Source organism: Pelophylax lessonae (genome assembly GCF_965119305.1).
Source record: "Pelophylax lessonae genome assembly, chromosome: 4".
Lineage (NCBI taxonomy): Eukaryota > Metazoa > Chordata > Amphibia > Anura > Ranidae > Pelophylax > Pelophylax lessonae.
Genome location: NC_138771.1, coordinates 45,001,275 through 45,013,803, shown reverse-complemented (window position 1 = coordinate 45,013,803; position 12,529 = coordinate 45,001,275). Strand labels below are relative to the sequence as shown.

Sequence of the window (12,529 nt, the reverse complement as noted above, 5' to 3'; positions counted from 1 at the left end):
CGATCTGTCCGCTGCAATGTCGCAGTCCTGCAAAAAAAATCGCAGATCGTCGCCATTACTAGTTTAAAAAAAAACTATAACAAAATAACAAACCTTTCCCTTAGTAAAAACAATAACTTTTGCGCAAACCAATCAAAATACCCTTATTGCGATTTTTTTTTTTTTTTTACCAAAAATATGTAACAGAAAACAAATTGGCCTAAAATGTTAAAAAAAAATATTTTTATATTTATTTTTTGGGAATTTCATTTTAAAAAAAATGTGAAAAATAGTTATTTTTTCTAAATTGACGCTCTTTTTTTATTTATAGCGCAAAAAATAAAAATCGCACAGGTGATCAAATACCACCAAAAGAAAGCTCTGTTTGTGGGAAAAATGGATGTCAGTTTCATTTGGGTACAGCGTCGCACGACAACGCAATTGTCCGTTAAAGTCACGCAGTGCCGAATCGCAAAATAGGCCCTGGTCTTTGAGCAGGAAAATCCTCCGGGGCTTAATAAGCAGTAAACTGCAATATATTACATTTTTGTTTTTGGGTTCTATACTGCTTTAAAGAGGGATATGTGAAAAAAGAAGCACCTGCTTCTGGGAGTTTAAAGCTTGCCCTTGTGGGAGACTACGGAAAAAATAAAAGTTGCAACATACTACTGGGGTGTGCGGCACCTCTAGCTATAACGCTATATGCAATAAATAAGTCATAAGCTATCCACTAAGGGTGGTTTGTCTGTATCTTCCCTAAAACCCAATAAAGAATTAATGACAAAAAAAAAAACAAGTCATAATCCTTAAAAAAAATAAAAATTATATAGTCACTTTAATTGTTTATTATCAAAGATCCATTCCTACACCTTTCATACTTGACTTGAAGTTGCAAGGTTCATCACTATATGCATTTGTTACACATTCATAAAACACAAAAATACAACAGGTTACATTTTTTATTAGTAAAATTAGGATTCAATTCACACCATACAGCCCAGTCATATATAGTAAACTATAACCTACGTCTGCACAGCAAACAATGTTATTTTCAGAATCTCAATTAAAAAAATCCTATACATCTGATTGTGTGATCAATATTCATTTAAAAGAAATACATTTGCAGACAAATACAAATTTCTACACAGTTTGGGCTCGAATTTCTTTATTGAAACAGATGCTTCTGCTCTAATATTTTGACGTGTCCATACCCCTCTTCATATCTACATACAAAAATAAAATAAAATAAAACACCTAGCCATACTAAATAAATAAAAAAAAAGATTGTTAATGTTTTTGAAATCATAAAAAAATCCACTATTATTTAAACCTAGTAGATTAGTGCAGTAAAAAATGAAGAATTGAGTATTAGCTTTAACAATAGGTTGATGGCACAAGGGAACTCCTCAGCCTAGCACCTCTTATGGTTTTGAATTCCTTTTTTTTTTTTTTTCCAAGCCTAAGCACCATGGATCAAGGGCAGCTCTTACAGAGCTCACAGCTTTTTAGGAGTGCTTTTCAGCTCAGAATATGTTATAATCCGGTTGTGAGCCATTCTGATGTTGCAAATGCTTAAAATGCAGTGTATAGCAGAATCTGGGATGATACTTTGATTTAGAATGAAAACTTTTGTCAAGAATGCAATTTATATGTTTCCAAAATGTGTTAGAAAACATCTAAGAATTTTAAGAGGTTGTGTGAATTGTATGTCATGCTGTACAGAAAAGCAATTATTAATACTATAATTATTTTTTTGAACTTGGTTAAAATTGTTCCATTCGCTTAAAGAATAAACATGAAAATGTTATTATTCCACTACTAAAAGGAAACAAGGTAAATCTATAGGCTGCCTCTGCTGAACTCCTTCTTAATAACTTCAATACCTGACACTTCCACCCTCTTCAGGCCCAGGCCATTTTTCTGCTTTCAGTGCTGTCGCACCTTGCATTGCTGTACCCATATGAAAGTTTTAGCATTTTTTTTTTTGAAGACAGATAGAACTTTTTTTTGGTGGTAGTTAAACACCCCTGTTTTTTTTTTTCTTAGTTTCTATTATAATTTTTCTTCTCCACTGATGGGCACTAATGAGGCTGCACTGATGGGCACTAAGGAGGCTGCACTGATGAGGCTGCACTGATGGGCACTGATGAGGCTGCACTGATGAGGCAGCACTAATGGCCATTGATAGGTGGCACTCATGGGCACTGATAAGCGGCACTCATGGGCACTGATTGGCATTGATAGGGCTCCACTGATAACCAGGGCACTGATGATTAGTGCCCTGATTGCCAGTGTAAACAAAGTACAGAATGTGATGAAAGGGCTGCCGATAACTGGCAAATCTGTTTACATGTGATCAGCTATGATTGGACACAGCTGATCACATGGTAAATGGCCACTGTGATTGGCCTTTTACTGTAATTTGTGATCAGCTGTGTCTGAAGGAAACATCAGTCTCAGAGCATGCTGGATGTGTGCTACAGGGGGTGCGGGAGGTGGCGGTCTGGGAGGATGTCCATAGATGCCCTTCCAGAACTGGAAGCCTGTGTTGTAGCCATCTTTTGGCTATAGTGTGGGCAAATAGAGGTCAAAAGATGAAAACCAAGGAACTAGCTTGGTCAGTGGTCAGTTTTAACAACCTCCTTGGGTCCTTGGAGTGTGGTCCCTTCCTTTGTAACTGAGTGGGACGGATCTCTTTTAATAAGATATTGTGATGATGTGCAAAGCTCATTTAGCAACCCTCCATAATTCAGCTTTTACTCTTTTAAATTTAGTACCTGGAATCTGATAACTAATAACTACTTCTTCACCATACAAAAACAAACTTTAAAAATACATTTGGGAGTATTTTGGGAGGATTTCTTCCTCATAACCAACATACAATTGTACCAAAAACTACCATGACTGAAAGAGAGGTCATCAAACAAGGGTAATTTATTACTTCTTCTTTGCCACTGTCAAGGGGACTAACCAGAGAAGAACTGGCTCTTTCGCCTATACCCAGCATGGCCTCACTGAGCGCGCTCCTGTGCACATTGGCACATGCGTGTGCGTGGTGTTGTGAAGCGGTGAGTGTATGTGCGCAGTGGCGCGCACTGGTGCAATAGGTTCTTCCACTTATTGGAAGGAGAAGAGAAGTTTGTATAAGGCGCTACCTGTTTGAGCAGTTTTTTCAAAAAAACTGGAAAAACTGCTCAAAGAGGTAGCGCCTTATACAAACTTCTCTTCTCCTTCCATGTATTGTACCCCTGTTCTTCAGGGTTGGGTTTGTGGCAGCTTACACCTGTATTTATATTTTAGCTACATTTAAGATATTCCATAGTGCTGGTCACCTTTGTGTTTTACTTCTTCCACTTATTGGCCTTTAAAAGGGCAGCAGCCTTGATCACTGGTTGCTGGATGATCGTCAGCCCCCCTGTGCTCCTGTGTATGCTGTTATTGGATTTCCTGTTACTGACCCTACTTGCCTTTGACCTGTCTTGTCTGCCCTCCTGGCTCTGACCCCTGGCTTGTTCTACTGACTCCACTGCTGCCTGATTACCTAGGTATGAAATTGGCTTGTTCCTGATCCTGCAACCTGCCTCTGCTCCTGCTTCTGTGCATGACTCTTGGACTGGGTCCTGACTCTTCTTCCTGTTTTGCCTAGCTGTCAAAATTTGCCTGCTACTTCTGGAAGACACCTGCTCTGCAGTCAATCCTGCTTCCTTCTACCCACATCAGGCGGTCATCTTTGCTCTTCAGGCTACCTCAGCTGGCCACCCATGCTTCTTTGGAAGCAGCACCTCCTGTCATCACCTTCAGGGGTGCTCTACACTCATCCACAAGATAAGCCCTTTGAGCTCTGACCAGGTACAGGACAGCCCCCTACACTGCCCTAATAATAGGCAAACACATTTAATAGAAATCAGTAGGTCCAAAGACCCTCAGGCTCATTTAATAATGCCAAAAAATGCCATTAAGAATTCACCTTACACTCATCTACATTCAATTAATTTAAATTTTACTAGTTATTCAGAATAATGCACTTTGTGTGTCATCATTTCTTTTTTAATTACTTATTATAGTTTACTGTATATTTAGTAGTATATCTGGGCAAAGGGGACCATAAACCACTTCTGACACAGCTGGTGTATACCGGCAAAACCAGTTAGGCTTCTTTTCCATACTGGATCATGCTGGTTACTTTTTGCACATTATGATGGACATCATGGACTTCTAAGTATATGTATACCTCTGCCTTGAAATATCCTTTATATTGCGGCTGGATGGCACTGTAGGAGCATCTACTTGAGGCTATATACCATGTGCTATTACTATTAGTGCACACACATTGAGCATATGCACTGAGATTCATTTTACAAGCATTTTAGCCCTGGTAGACATTTACTATCACTCATGAACTTTCAAATTCCTCACCCTGCACATCTATGTTGGGTTCATACAGTCATCTTTATATGAGAGCTTGAGACCCATGTTTTGCGCCACGTACCCCAGCCCTGGTGGGTGTCTACTTTGATGGTGTAGCCTCTATATAGTCCATCCTACATACCTACTGCATTTGCAATAGAAGGCTTAATGGCTTGCATGTGTGCCCACACCCCGTGTTTTGCAACTTGGACTATGGAGGGCATTTACTGCTGCCTACTTATGGATAATCTCCAATTTTGACTCTAACTGGCGCACTTACACTGGGCACATAATGCATTCAACTATTTACGTATGTCTACGTGTAAGTTGGTCCAGGGAACATTTAAGAGAAGTCCCTTGGATTCTAAGGAACATTCTAGTATGTCCAGATGGCGCTGCACCTGCATTGTGGATGATTTCTCTTTAAAAGAGATAGCCATTACCTGCTTTGGAGTGGAATTGTATATTATTGGCAGTTGGTTTTATGACACTGTATATGGGAGAACACATTTCATAGAAGAAATAATCTATTGGAGCTTATTCCTTTTGTCCATTCTGAGATTAATTTATATTTGTTCCTTTCCAGTGCCTACTTTGAACCTTATTTATGCATTACATTGCCTATATGAAAACGGATTATACCATCAGTGATGCCAGTGCATGTGTATCTTGGCCAAGTGTTTTTTTTTTTTTTTTTAATTTGTTTATGTTTTTAGTAGAGGTATATATTATTGAGAATATAGTCATGGGGTTGATAGCCAAAGCCTTGTTTTCATGTATTAAGATATACTGTATAATATGAATCTCTTTCCCTGGTGGCTCCCCATTATTCCTTATCGGGATTGATAATAATTCCTATTGTGATCAGGGCTTTTTTCAGCTGGAACTTGGTGGAACTCAGTTCCATCACCTTTGGCTCAAGCTCTCTGCTGCCCGTTCACCACTATCACTTGTAAATACAGAAGTCTGGCTTCTGTGTTTACAAGTGACAGCTGGCTTCTGTGTTTACAAGTGACAGCTTGTCTCCCAACAACTCCCATAGATCTGATCTACTGAGAAGATCCTACTGAGTGCAGGAAGAGGACAAGGGAGATGCAGGTGCCCGGGGTGCAGTGTGGTCATGGGCAGGAGAAGGGCATCACGTGTTGAGCTGGCCCTCTGTGATCTCCATTTTTCCCCATATGCCGACACCTCTGCTGGATGATCTCCCTGCAAGTGAGAGAGGCAGAGCACCTACAATGTGTGGGGAGGTACTAGAGCTGGCTGGGGGCTTCAGCCTAATAGGGCAACAAACGTAGGACATGTACAAGATGGTGGAGCATTTAAGGAGGGGGAAGAAGATTGAGCAGTGGAAAGGGGCGGAGGATTTGTGTTGAGGTCAGAGCTAAAGAGGGAGTGGTGGATGAGGAACGCAAAGGTAAGCAGCCGTGGAACTCTGCACCCTGTGTGTAACCCCCGTGAACTCGGCTCTCGTGGTTGAGTTCCTGCACCTTTTCTCTGAAAAAAAAAGCCCTGTTTGTGATTATTGATCAATTGGCGAGCGTACCTTGAGGTTTTCGTTTTTAAGAAAGGGAACCATAAACCCAATTTAGCAAAAAACGGAAAAATGTCACATTTAAAAATACAGAAACCTATATCCAAAACATGTAATCATTTCTGACTGCAGTAATTTAAATCCAATTGATTATCATGGCTTACTACACATTGTACAACTTTAATTAAAAAAAGTTCATATGTATTTTTGGCAACTAGTAGGTTGGATGATCAATACATTTCTTAAAAAAGCAAGCAGCAAATGTAGTCACTCTCAGGGACAGCTGATTGATTGCTTTAGGCTTCTGCACTTTAGCTTTGCTCTTTTTACTAACTTATTGAATCAGCTGACCTTATTTCTAGAGAAAAGGGTGAAGAAATGTAAAGGTGTCTACCATATAGCCAAATATATTTCTAATACTGGCTACTTCATCAAAGTAGTACCAATAGGGACATTTTAAAATGAACCTGTGCTCTGCCCACATAAATAACAGGTTTACTTTCAGTTATCCTTTCCCAGCATAGTATCCTTCTCATCCACCACCGTTGCTCTGTTCAGCTAGCACAGCACAAGTATAAGTAATGATTAACTGGAGTCATAGCTTGCACAGGTCTATAGACTTCATTGCCGATTGTCCCAGTGCTGTCACATGGAGTGAGCCATATGCCCCTCTATACCCGGAGGTACAGTGTGTTCCCTTTGGCTCCCAGTGTTTAGCAGAGTGGAAAGGGAGTGAACGGTGCATATATGCTGGGGAGTTATGGAGTATAAAGCAAGCTTGTAAAGGAATTCTGTATTGAGAGACAAAGGGAGGCTGTCATTAAGAAAAAAAAAAAAAGTTAGTTGCTTGTCTGTTTCTGACTTCAGTACATTCCATATCTTTGACCTGATAATTATTCATTCAGACCAAAGCATGAGCTCTAAGGGGTTGATTTATTTAAAAAAAAATAGTTGGATGAATGTCACAAGCATTTACCCAGTTGTCACATATTCTGATCTTATTTTGTTTGATGTGTTCTTTTCCTATGGTTTTCAACTCCATCTGGTGGCCATAATGCATTATTTCACTAATTGACGGATGGCAACTAGATGGAGCAGACGATCAAAGGAAATTAACCTGTTTAAGCAGAACTTAACTTGCAAAAGAGAGCTTTTTTTTTTTTTTTGTTTTGTTTTTTTAAATCCCCTCTCCCTCAATAAGCAGATATGCTTTTTTTTTTAAATTATTATTTAATCATTTTTCTCCACCCCCCCTCCCCCCGGCCATCACCATTCTGGCCTAGGCCAGAATCACAAGGCCCTGGTCCTGCATTTTCCTGAGATAGTTACAGCAAATTTCCCAGGGGGCAACATAATCAGGTCGGCCAGCTACCGACGACAAGCTGGGACGGCCCTCAAGCCGAAGGGCCGGCCCGACTTGTCATCGGTAGCTGGCTGCCTAAATTCCGAAGAGGCAGTCAGCTGAAGACTAGAGGACCAAAGATGGCTCATTCTATGTAACAGTGGATTGTTCTGGGATAACTCTAGATTCACTATATGAGTGAATGTATATTTGGAAGAGAACCCAGCAAAAAGAACCCAGGTTACAGCATTGTTACCCCAACACTTCATATTCCTGATATGTGCCTGCTGTACCATGTACTTGTATAAGAGATTATCTTGTTCTCTTTATATTGATTCCTGTATGTGAAATTCCTGGTGTTCCTGCTAGTCCACTTGCTTTCCTATTATAAACTGACCATGCTAAGCAGGACAGTACACTGTGGTCAGTTCTCTATCTATGCTGGGACCTCAGCCTGCTCTCTTCCAATGATCAGACTTGTCCTGAAATGCCCCTCTTGCACAGCCATTCACTGGAAAGCTTAGTGTGCTGCTGCTGCTTCTCCTCCCCCCAGCTCTTATGTAGCTCAGGACAGAGGGAATGTGATCACTTGAAACAAAAAGGGAAAAAATGGTATTATAATATTTTTTATATCTATACAAAAATGTTTTGCCTCTCAATTCTATTTTAAATGGAATGGCTTGTCTTACAAGGTGATCATTTACAATCACTTTAAGCAAAATATAGTCAGAATTGGAGATGAGTGAACAAAAATTGACATTTGACCAACAATTTTGTTATAAATAGATCCCCTTAATATGAATATTTAAATGTTGTCATAATAGTTTATTCATTTCCGTATTTAACTGATTTCTGACCAGGAAAATGTATGCAGACTTGGTGTTTTGGCTTCACAATGACTTTCTTATCTGCATGCCTGTTCCAGGTCAGTGATTAATAAAATATTAAAGCCAGAGAAAGCCAGGCAATTAGTATTTTTCAAAGTGGGTCAGCAATTGCAATGAAGTCTCTCTTTTGGCACTATAGAGATGTTCCCAATTTCTGTATCTCTGTAGTGCTAATGTTGTGTTTGACATACAAGGGAGAGTTGACTTTGTACATAAGCCCAATACTGAGTAGCATCAGGACACTTAATTACATCTTTGTCCATGCTAATAAAGATAGGGATGTGCCATTTGTGTTTTGCTGGAGTTCTCACAGTTCTGCTCACCGAGAGGGCAGGCAGCCTCCGGTGAGCAGCCATATTGTTTGGATGCAATTGGGAGAGATGTCCCATTGGTGGAACAACTGAACTTTGTGGGTAACGCATCTTCTTTGCTCTGCGAGCTCAGCTCTTTTCCCGCACTGTTCTTTTCTTCGTTCAGACTGTCTTCAGCATTGGTGTCCAACTCTGAGATTTCCTCCTCTGAACAGCTATCCGTATTGTAATCAATCTCTTCTTCGCATGGCGGTTCATCGTCGGTTTCAGCGCTGCTGCAAATGACAACAGAACAAGAATAAGTGCCGCGCACATGATTAAACACTTCAGATATCAATCCATTTCCAGCACAGGAAAAGGATTAAGCAATTATACTCTGTAATTACTTAACTGCATAGCAAAATTTATATTCTGCTTGTCTGCAAAACTAGAAACTTGTTATTGTCTTCCATTCGTGATAGTGCTTTATCCATTTTTTAGCAATATATTAAAAACAAGACAAGACATTTGTCTCATATGCAATATGTGATTCCATTGTCATGCTGCTGAAATCAGTCATACAAAACGGTATGGCTGGGGTGTTGATACATAAATTTTACCATTTATAGTTATGACAAACCTGAAGCTATGACTCCTTAATTATACCTATCAAATCTATTGCCATAGGCTCCCTCTACAGTCCAATGACAGGGACCTTCAAGTTTATTGCAGGTGTGTTTCTTTTTTTTTTATCAAAACATTTTATTGAATAAAAGAAAATGCAATACAGCAAAACAAACAACCACATGCAAGTAAACAGGCATGTACAGTAGATAACAACAAACGATCATTGTAGCAGAAAAAACAATCCCACCATCATATGTAGATATATTAAGGCCAAGAAGAACCAGGACCAACCAAAGGCAATGTAAACCCCAACATACACATAGCGGTCCTAATGCATCGTTCGTCTCTCGTAGAGAATGTACAGACTGGAAAGGCATCCCAAAACAGGGGGGGGGGGTGCAGAATCAGGGTCCGAGGACCAAGAATGGGAGGGAAGACTCAAGTACAAGGACAGATGCAGAAACTAAAAAAAAACGTGAAGGAGCCCTACTACTAGTCACTCTAAACAAGAGGGCCTTGACCTTGCATGTGCTCATGCTCCGGGCACAACCGGCCCAGGCACGGCAACGGTGGGGTTGGACAAAAAAAAGGAGGAAAAGGGGTATATCGCGAACAAGGCGTCGGAGGAGGCGGTGGAGAGGTGCGAGCTGTGTGGACCAGCCAGACAGCTAGGTAGCACCTAAAAATGTGGGGGAAGGAGAGGGGGGGGGTAATGGGGGAGGCGGGGGTAGAGGGAGGGAAGAAAGAAGAGAGAAAGAGGAAAGAAGGAAAAAAGAAGAGAAAAAAAAAAAGAAGAAGAGAAAAAATTAAAAAGAAGAGAAAAAAGTGTGTTTCTAACCATAGACGCAAGAGAGCCTTAAACTATGAAAACATCATTAGTTACCCACTATAAGACCGGAAGGATTTGCCCCCTTCTTGACCAGACAACGGACAATTGCATGGTCATGCGACACTGTACCCAATTAAGTTGATGTCCTTTTTTTCCCACAAATAGAGCTTTCTTTTGGTGGTATTTGATCACTTCTGCAATTTTTCTTTTTTTGCACTATAAACAAAAAAAGAGCGGCAATTCTGGGGAAAAAAGCAATATTTTTCACATTCTTCTATATAACATTCCCAAAAAAAAATTAAAAATCGAAATTTTTTAACATTTTAGGCCAATTTGTTTTCTGCTACATATTTTTGGTAAAAAAAAAATCGCAATAAGCGTATTTTGATTGGTTTACGAAAAAGTTTTCGCGTCTACTAACTACGGGAAAGATTTATGTCATTTTTATTGTTTTTTTTTTGTTTTTTTTACTAGTAATCATGTATCAGAATACATATTGGTCTAAACTGATGAAGACATTTTTTTTTTTCATTAGATATGTTTCATAGCAAAAAGTAAAAAATATTGTTTTTTTTTCAAAATTGTTGGTCTTATTTTGTTTATAACACAAAAAATAAAAACTGCAGAGGTGATCACATACCACCAAAAGAAAGCTCTATTTGTGGGAACCGAGGACATTCATTTATTTGGGCACAGTGTTGCATGACCGAGCAATTGTCAGTTAAAGTAATGCAGTGCCTGGTCATAAAGGGGGGTAAACGTTCAGGGGCTGAAGTGATTAAAGAAACAAAAAAACTGTGCTTATTGCAGGAAAATATATGTAAAACAATAGATGTGCAAATCAGTGCAATAGTGAAAACAACAGCACTCACAGATACTCCAAATACTCAGATATCAAACCAATATATACTTATAATGTGCTGTGCTGTTAATTATTATTATACAGGATTTATATAGCCAACAGTTTACGCAGCTCTTTACAATGTTAGGGCAAACTACACAAACCATAAACAGTTGTATAAACAGTCCTCATAAACATAAAGTAATGAAACGTGTGTATATGTCCACTTGTGACATCCAACAATAGAAAGTCTCTTCCACCACCAACAGTGATACCACCACCAATATAACTCACTTACTAGAGCTTGAGACCCCACAATACAGAGGTCTCATGGCTCGAAGTTTCTCCCAGCATTCAGGGTAATGGATCCTCAAAGCAATTATCTAGCAGTGGGATGACAACCCTCTGAGGACGTTCTGTGGAACGAAAGACATCAGGACGAGGCTTCCCTAAGTCAGGATGGTGGCGGCAGCAGCACCCGAGAGCCGATTGAAAAATCAGCTGGGTTGCCAACATCGCAGGATCCCTGGACAGGTAAGTGTCCTAATATTAAAAGTCAGCAGCTACAGTATTTGTAGCTGCTGACTTTTTTAATTTTTTGGTGGGGGGAAGGGAGGGGCTGGAGCTCGTCTTTAACCACTTAAGCCCCTGAAGATTTTACCCCCTTCCTGACCAGGGGGTATTTTGCGATTCGGCACTGCGTGACTTTAACGGACAATTGCGCGGTCGTGCGATGCTGTACCTAAACAAATTTGGCGTCCTTTTTTTCCCACAAACAGAACTTTCTTTTGGTGGTATTTGATCACCTGTGCGATTTTTTGATCACGCGCTATAAACAAAAAAAGAGCGTCAATTTTGCAAAAATAGCAATATTTTTCACATTTTTTTATATGAAATTTCCCCCAAAAATGTAAAAATCAAAATTTTTTAACATTTTCGGCCAATTTGTTTTATGCTACCTATGTTTGGTAAAAAAAATAGCAAAAAGCGTATTTTGATTGGTTTGCGCAAAAGTTATCGCGTTTACTAACAAAGGGAAAGATTTTTGTCATTTTTGTTGTTTTTTTTTTTAACGCATAATGGCGGCGATCTGCGATTTTTTTTGCGGTACTGCGACATTGGGGCGGACAGATCGGACCCTTGACTGACATTTGTGACACTTTTGGGGTTACCAGTGACATTTCTACAATAATCAGTGCTATATATATGCACTGTTACTGTAAAAATACACTGGTAGTGAAGGGGTTAACTTTATTTGGGAGGGAGGGGCTGTGTGTATCCCTAGGGGCATGCTTTCTACTGTGATTGGCTGTGGCTTGAGCTGTAAGGACACTGATCAACGGATCTACATACTAGATCCGTGTGATCAGTGTCTTTACAGCGAGGAGAATGACAGGTGGCTTGTTTACACAAGCTGCCTGACATTCTCCCTCTCCCCCGCCGATCGCCGAGTGACCGGCGGACATCGGGTCCGCTGGTCACACGCGCGGGGGGGTCCGTGACCACGCGGGAGCGGGAGCGCGCCTCCGGCGGCGCGCGCTCGCTCCCTAGACCCTCACAAGCTAGTGACATAGCCCTACGTCACTTTGCCTGTGAGGGGCTGACTGCCGACGTAGATCGGCGTTAGGCAGTCGGCAAGTGGTTAAGTGAACATTCATTGTTTATATGAGAAAATATTTGCATAAAAAAATGGCAACAAACCTGGAAACTATATTAGATGTTTAGTGTAACAACAGCAAGCTTTTTTAACTTTGTCAAATAAACAAAGAATTAAGGCGTGTAATTACATAGTT

The 12,529-nt window shown here is 40.1% G+C and overlaps 1 protein-coding gene across 1 annotated transcript in view; it reads right to left on the bottom strand.

Moving 5' to 3' along the window:
* Positions 1-8,412: 8,412 nt before the first annotated feature.
* AGBL1 (AGBL carboxypeptidase 1) overlaps positions 8,413-12,529 on the bottom strand; it is a gene marked incomplete at its 5' end in the record, with an annotated part of 1,093,821 nt that continues 1,089,704 nt past the window's right edge. Inside the window, one exon of the mRNA XM_082254318.1 lies at positions 8,413-8,735. Within this exon, the coding sequence (XP_082110444.1) occupies positions 8,414-8,735 (322 nt within the window). The 3' untranslated portion in view covers position 8,413. The remainder of the gene's footprint in view (positions 8,736-12,529) is intronic.